Source organism: Planococcus citri, chromosome 2 (genome assembly GCF_950023065.1).
Source record: "Planococcus citri chromosome 2, ihPlaCitr1.1, whole genome shotgun sequence".
NCBI lineage: Eukaryota > Metazoa > Arthropoda > Insecta > Hemiptera > Pseudococcidae > Planococcus > Planococcus citri.
Window position 1 is genome coordinate 15986847 of NC_088678.1, and position 8277 is coordinate 15995123.

At 34.5% G+C, this 8277-nt stretch overlaps 1 protein-coding gene across 1 annotated transcript; it reads left to right on the forward strand.

Annotated features, from left to right (window-relative positions):
• Positions 1-1938: 1938 nt before the first annotated feature.
• LOC135834799 (uncharacterized protein in vnfD 5'region-like) lies at positions 1939-7901 on the forward strand. Its single transcript, XM_065348764.1, has 2 exons — positions 1939-2184; positions 5700-7901. Exons 1-2 carry the CDS (start codon positions 2131-2133, stop codon positions 7350-7352), a joined length of 1707 nt encoding a protein of 568 aa, XP_065204836.1. The 5' UTR covers positions 1939-2130; the 3' UTR covers positions 7353-7901.
• The last annotated feature ends 376 nt before the right edge of the window (positions 7902-8277 follow it).

The window sequence follows — 8277 nt, forward strand, 5'->3', positions numbered from 1 at the left end:
TTTAAACATGTTTAAAACACGTTTAAAGCACATGAGAATCCAGCAGTTTAAAACCCCTGTTTTAAACAAAAAAAACGTTTTAAACAAAAAAAACGTTTTAAACAAAAAAAACGTTTTAAACAAAAAAAACCGTTTGTTTTGTCTTTTTTTAAAAAAACCGTTTTTTTTCCAACACTGGGTGCTTTACATAATAAACACTCGTAACCTCACCATTATCACACTTCTGTTGTTTAGATGCAAAAAATGAGCGTCTATGAGTGACCAAACTTCACGGGGTAAATTTGTTAAATTATGTCCAAACGTAACGCGTACGTAATGACGAGTTTTGCGGTGTTGCCACATAACACTAGGGATATAATACGCTCATTATGTACGTGTTTGACCCGACATTAGGTCGCTCATAATGACGTACATTTTGCATCTAGCAACAGAGGTGTAATGATGAGATTACGAGTGTGTATTACGTAAATTTTCTTAGCCAGGTTTCATTTTCTCTGTCTCCAGAAGGGAGAGAAAAATCTCGATTGCTGGAGACATCTTGGCGTATAATTTTTCGAGGATTACGCCGACCGACGCCGACCGGCCGACGGAACCATAACCGGAATGAAACCATGGTAGGAGGGCCGGTGGAAGAATCATGTCCTACAGGAAATATTTTACCCATTCTAAATGCTTTGCACTTGCTTACACAGCATGATTTCAATTTTTTTAAATGTTTATTTCTTGGAAGCGGACATGGCCACGTCTTAGGTACCTACACCTACCACTGGCGACTAGGTACAGTATAATTTGGAGGATGTTTTTTTCGGAAGTCTTCGGAAATGCTTCGGAAGGATTCGTATGACTTGGAGTTTTTTCATTTTCACCCGGTTTCAGCATTTCACCATTCACCATTTTCACCTAATTATGCAGTTTTAATTTTACGTCTTTCAACTCGTCATGAATGATGAAGATGAAATTTAATGGAAATAGAAATGGAAATGAAATATGAAAAATCAAAAATCAAAAATGTACAATCATGTTTATATTTACGTTGCCCAGCGAACAGCGTTGAAAAATTAAAATCCAAAAATGTGGGATTGAAAATTGAAAAATAAAAGTCGTAAATCTTCGCACCTTTTAACGTTGTATGGTAAGAACTAGGGCACCTATGAGGTATTATAGTTGAACTCACGTTGAAGCTTGAGAGTTGATATTCCAGTATGATATTTGAATTTGTATTAATTAATAAGAGTACCTATGTACTATGTAGGTAGGTTTATGTATTTTACATTGGTTCATTGGTCCTTTCCTGTCCTTTCCTTTCTCCTTTTCAATGGAGTAGGTGGTAATTTATTTTTTCTTTTGGCATTGAAAATAAAAATGATACTCTATGTTTGTAATGTGTATGTGTACGATACCAAATAATTACAACATTATTAAAAACGAAAACGTCGTCATTTTTTTACAAGAACAAGTCGATGACTCAAATTTTAAATCAAAATTCTAAATCCAAAATACCTACATGTTATTAGGCAAGAATCAAGATCAAGAAATACGTAATAACGTATATTATATGTACATCAATAGGATATTATGATTTATGAATGATGAATTTGAATGTTCATAATTATCATACACGAGTGATCCCGAATACCGGGCGAAGATGAAAAACTCCAAGTCATACGAATCCTTCCGAATCATTTCCGAAGACTTCCGAAAAAAAACATCCTCCAAATTATACTGTACCTACTACCTAGTCGCCAGTCACCTACCACCTACATATTTCTCCTATCGATGATATCGATAATAAGTGCGTACAGATAACATTCTTCATGGTTACTAGAAATACTCGCAATGAAATCTAATACCTAAAGGTGCCTTATTCCTTCTATTAATTAAGTACTATCTTTTTCAAACATCTTGATATTATTGGTCATCTACCATGATTGAGCTCATCATCATAATTATGCCTACAGAACATAGAACATACCATCTTACCACTATTTTGTCAGTTATACCTACAGTACCCAACCCACTAGGTACCTGGTACACAGTTATCTTCCGCAGTTCCTTTTCTTTGACGGCGCGTTTTACCTATGTACTTATAGTTAATTATTAATTAACGTGGTTTAATTTATCACAGACGCAATGGTGAAACTGTGTTCAACAGTACTTATCGTATTCAATTCATTAACAACAGCCGTAAGTTTTTCAAATTTCCTACCTACGAGTACTTACCCTTTTTTCATTGGGTATTAGTGTAATTTTTTGGATCAGAAAAATATAAAACATTTCAAAATAATACCCGCCTAAATTGAAAAGGCAGCTCAGGACTGTCATCAAAAAAGCTCAAACAGGCGATAAAACATGGGCAAAATTTTTTCACGAAGAAAAAAATTACCGATGGAACTAGTGGATGGAAACATTGTACAATTTCTTTTAAAAAACCGGACTTTTCTGGCAAGAACTAGGCAGGGGTGGACGGGAGCTAAAATTACTACCGAGCATTTGGAATGGCGCGGCGACGCCTGAAGAATTTTGCCACACCCCCTCTCCCAAAAGCAACATTTTTTTATACCTGGTTGTTGCAATTTTTTTCACTTCTTTCAATATTGTTGCCATTGGCGAACTCAAATTATACCGTATGTACAAGAATACGATCGAGCGAAAAGAAGGCGAAAATTTGACGTTAACAGAAATGATATGAAAGCTAAAATTTCAGAATTTTAGCCCTCAACGAGCTAGGTGTCGAAAACTAAGTACCCAAATTCTTTTCGAATGTGCTTTTCTAAAATTCATAAGAATCACTTGAAAGGTCCATCACCGATTTGAAGAGGTACAATTTTTTTGGGAAGAGCTGGAAAAAGAATGGCCTGAAACTCCCAAACCAAAATTTTAGCTGTCTAAATTTCGTCGTCGTCGCGCACCTTTACAGGAGATAGCGTACATAAGGTACCGGCGGGTAATTATGCCACAATTTTTTTAAACTAAAATTGTAAAGCACTATCAAAGTGTTTTTTTAAGGCGAATACGTCAAAAGAAGCGGAAATCTATTTTCATTTGCCGCTGTTGAATTATTTCTATAAAATTTGACAAAACCACCAGTAACACTTTTGTCGAGGTACCTCAATTGGCGGAATTACCCTACCTTGGCGGGTAATTACGCCACAAGTTTTTTTTAATAAAAAAAGGCCCAAAATTCGTAAAAAAAAATGGTACGGAAATGCCTGAAAACTCGAAAACGGGTCAATTTAGGAGGTCAATGATGAACTAGGTATATGCAACATTTCAGTTTTCCAACAAGATTGGGTGTAATTTTGTATGGTCATTGGTGAAAAACAATAAAAGCAAATAAAATAATCATAACACAAGTAACGTCTTCAGGGTAAAATTTGTTTTTGGTTTTTAGACAACAAAAGCCTATCACGCTTTTTTTTTTAAATGATAATTTATGATAGATTCGATTACAATGTACATATGAAAATGCTTCGGCAATACGCATACGTCACAGAAAAAAATATGTAATAAAAAGGTAGGTAAATGGCGTAAAATCCACCGACTCGAGTAAAGTCGTAAGCTGTCAATGTTTTTGTAGAAATTAAAAAAGTCGAGCTCGTCTTTTCAATTCGTTACGACGCCATTGTAGATTTGTGAGGCTAAGAAACATGTACTTTTTGTCTTTTTGGTGCAAACATTTTTGACCAGGCGTTACTCCCCTTCTAATAAACCAATATGGTTCAAGTTTATTATGTACCTAGGTTCCCATAAGGGTTCTCAACCTATGGTAAAAATTTGAGCGCGATCGACACAGTAGCTTTCGCTCAGTGGAATAAAATATAAATTGTTCCGACTTACCCCAAATTAGGGGAAGTCAGAACAGGCTAAACTTTGCAGAGGTTCAGCTCACAAACAGATCGTCCTAGAAAAATTGCATGTTTACGAAATTGTAGAGAATTTAATTCTCTTGGAGATCACTCTCGTCAGATTTTCGCACGCTAGGTATATGCGAAAGACTAAGCGATAGAAAAAAGTTCAAAATCAAACATTTCAAAAAGTTGCAGGTAAATATGGGTAGGTAGAGGTACCAGTAAAAATTACAATAAAATGACTTTTAAAAAAACAAAAAAAAGTTTTTTTTTTTAGTTTTTACATAAGTAGATATGTCACGCACAAACCATGGTTTCTCATGGGTTTTTAAATAATTTTTTGATTTCTTTCAAGAAAACTGTTGAAAATTTACCAAAAATTGCAAAATAACATGAAGTACCTATTTGTAAAAATGAAAATAAATGAATAAAACAAACAAGAAAAATGATTTTTATTCACTGGTTTTGCATATATGTACGTCTGTCTTTTTGTTCTTTCCGAGGCATTTTTGGTTCAAAATATGTCAAAAATCTACGAAAAAACAGAGTAGGTACCCCATATTACTAGCATGTGAGAATTTCAACGCTAAAAATGTTCTACTTTTATTTTTTTTCAATTGAAAAAAATAAAAGTCTCACTAAAAAATTAAAGTATGAAATAGATTGTAGATAAAATCATAGCTCTTTCCGGCACTCTACCCGAAATTATAAAAAAATATAGATATATATTTTTCGCAAAAATGTTCAAAAAACTTGACGTAGGTATCACTCTTGGAGTTGCATAAGAAAGTCACAACCGACCGATAAAAAAGAGTACACGTGACCAATCGCTTTTGGGTCTGGTTACATCATCTCAGAATAATTCAAAAACACACCTTACTTAACTTAATTGTGTTTTGTTGTTGTTTTGATTTTGATTTCCAATTGAAGTCCGTCACAATTTGGAAGGGGACCGTGAGGCGTGGGGAGGGGGAATTTTAAACTTTGCTTGTAATCAGCCTGTAATATGGCGATTGATATATTTTTGAGGTTGTATAGAATCTGAATCTGGATTTATTTTTTTGATTAGGGTGGAAGGTGAGGCGTGAGGAGGGAGAATTTGAAATTTAGCCGATATTTATTGGGTAATCATATGTCGACTGATAGTTATGTTATTGAGGTCGTAGAGTTTGATGCGAAAATATCGCATTTTAATATTGAAACATGATAATTATACTCGATTTAATTTCGATTGAAATTACTTATATTGAAACATATTATTATTTTAGATAGGTATAAAATTAATTTTTCAAATCAAGAATATCAATTAACTCAAAAACATAACAAACGACATATTATTACACAATAATATGAGCAAAATGTGGAATTTTTCACCTCCCCATGCCTCACATCCCATCAATGCCAAATAAATAACTATGTACCAATTTGAACTCTACAACTACGACCACGAAAACATATCAATCGACGCATTACACAATAATATGGGCAAAATGTGGGGGTTTTCACTTCCCTACGCCTCATCCTCCACCCTTCCAAAAAAAACCAACTCCAGATTCGAATTCCCCAATAATATCAGCTGAGCGGGGTAAGTCAGAACAATTTATCTTTTATTGCACTGAGCAAAAGCTACTGTGTCAATCGCGCCCAAATGTTTACCACTTATGGGAACTTACATAATAAATTTTATCCATAACTTAATGGTTCATTAGTAGGAGAGTAACAGCTAGTCAAATTTGAAATTGTGAAAAACCTATTCTGACTTACCCCGGTGCACCTTATTTACGCATGTGACTGAAAATCAACTGTAATTTATCACACCAACGCTTAGGAATGATTCATTTTTTTTTTCAGATCTGCAATACATCGCCAACTTCACCACTACCGCTAGCAAAACTGAAAACCAGAGCTAGTTACATACGAATCATTCTTAAAAATGATCTACTTTATGTTGATAAAACCTACTTTGCATTCATTCTAATAACTGACGATGATGCTCACGTAAGCTTACTTCGTCCCAGACGGTTCGGAAAAAGTCTGTTTTTGGATACATTGAAGGAAATCCTCGAGGGCAACAAAGAACTGTTCACGAATTATTATATAGGAAAAACAAATTATGCCTGGAAGAAGCATATTGTTTTAGTATTCGATTTCGCTTCGTTTTGTTTAGGAAAGGAAGGCGATTTAGAAAAAAAATTGTCCAGAGAACTTCGTAGAATGGCAACAGTTAACGGAGTATGTATCATTGGTGAAGAATTCGAAGATCTTCTTAAAGACCTCTTATTAGCATTATCAAACAAGATTGATTACAGCACTTTCCATGGCATCGCTGTATTGATAGATGAATATGATGCCCCAATCGCAAGAACCTTAGATAATACTTCACTGTCAGAAAATATTTTTCAAAAAATGAACAGTTTTTTCTCTATCCTGAAATCTCACAGTGATATCATCAATTTCACTTATGTTACTGGTGTGGGTAACTTTGGCCTTTTTTCCCCTGACTCAGGATCCAACCACATCACCGATATCTCTTTACTGCCCAGATATGCTACCGCTCTTGGTTATACAGAAGATGAAATTAAGAAGTATTTTTCTGCATATATTCTTCAGATGGCCAAAACCAGAAGCCAAACTGGAGATGAGGTGATGACGGACCAGAATATACTTGATGAAATGAGGAAATATTACGAAGGATATTTTTTCTCTACAGACACATCTGCAGAAAAGATAATTTTCAACCCGTGCTCTCTAAAAGTATACTTCGATACCGGTCGACCAAAGAACGTTTGGTCAACAAACGGCAGAGCGACGTTATTGTCTAGTCAGCTCAAAAGACAATCGTTGGAAGAGGTGTTGAAGAGCTGTTACTTTGACGGAAAAGTAATTTCTAAAGCAGATCTCGAAAGTGGCTCGAACATCACAAACATAAATCTGCAGTCATTATTTTTTTACCATGGATATTACACAATTAAAGAATGTAGGAATCGTCATTTTCGTTTGGATTTCCCAAATGCAGATGTGAAGATTGCTTTTGATAAAGAGATAAATTTGGCAGTAGAAGATCGCATGAATGATATAAACAATCTGAGAATCAGTCTTGAGATCGTAGATCTCGAATATTTTTTCAGAATTTTAAACAGAATTTTCCTAGATGTACCCAGCAACATCTACAAGAACAGCACAAAAAAAATGTTCCAAATTGCGATTCAAGTTCTTCTCACAGGTGCTGGAATTTCAGCAAAATCAGAATATACGTGTTCATTAGGAACACCAGACTTAGTGGTGCAATTAAAAAATCGCGTATATATTTTCGATTTGAATGTCTTACATGAAGATGAGGCAGATGATGCGAAGCTTGCTCTCGCTATGATGGTAGAAAACAAGTATGCGGATGTATTCATTCAGGAAAAAAATGTAAAGGTCATACTTGTGGGTGTTTCAATAAACACCTTGAGACAGGAAATTTTTTGGGAAGCAAAAACGGGTATGGGGACACTTTTATAAAGAAACGAAAAAATGTCACACTGGTAGGAGTCTCTTTCTATACAGAATTTAGGGAAATTGGTTGGAAATCTAAGGTTCTATGAAAAGTTCTAGACCTTTAATTTTTTCATGTTATTTCATCTTGCTCACCTTATCCATAACTTTATCTGTTTGAAGATGATTGCATCTTCTTGGCTCATTTCCTCTCTCTATCATATCATGATACATATTTTGATCATTCACTTTTTGATAGGTACTGTATGTACTTACCTACCTCCAAATCCTATTGCTTTGTCTTCTACTTTAACGACGTATTTTTTTTTTCTGTTTGAGATTTATTCCCATATTCTAAATCTTGATGGTGTGTGTGTAACGCAGGTATATTTTAATTTTGTTTTTTGCTCTTCTTGATGTAAATCATGAACATTTTTGTAGATATGTACATATTTTTTAATGATAGGTACCGCAGCACTAGAACTTATAAAAAATGTAGACATCTAATTATCATTGTGTTTACACCAGGGAATATCAAATGTCCTGTCGCAAAATAAATCAATTGATTCAAAGGCATTCGTCAAAGTTTGGTTGAATTTTTGATAATCTTATTTTCAGAAGTGGGTACCTACTAAAGCTCGGAACGATGTCGTTAGTGATGTAGTTATAACAGCTATCGCATCGTTTAAAAGCGATACCCGTTAGTAATCGGTATCGCCAAATAAAACCCAAACCTGTTAGTTGTTACAATCACTTTTCATAAAACGATTATTTCAGTATCGCTTATGCATCGGCACAGAAATCCTTATCTGTTGCATGAATATATCGCACCTCGGGAGTTATAAGGTCACATCTCAAAAAAGTGAAATTTTACAGGAGAGTGATTTTCTTTTTTTTTAAAACTTGATTCATTATTTTTATCAACTTATAATTAATTGTGAGGAATGAATAG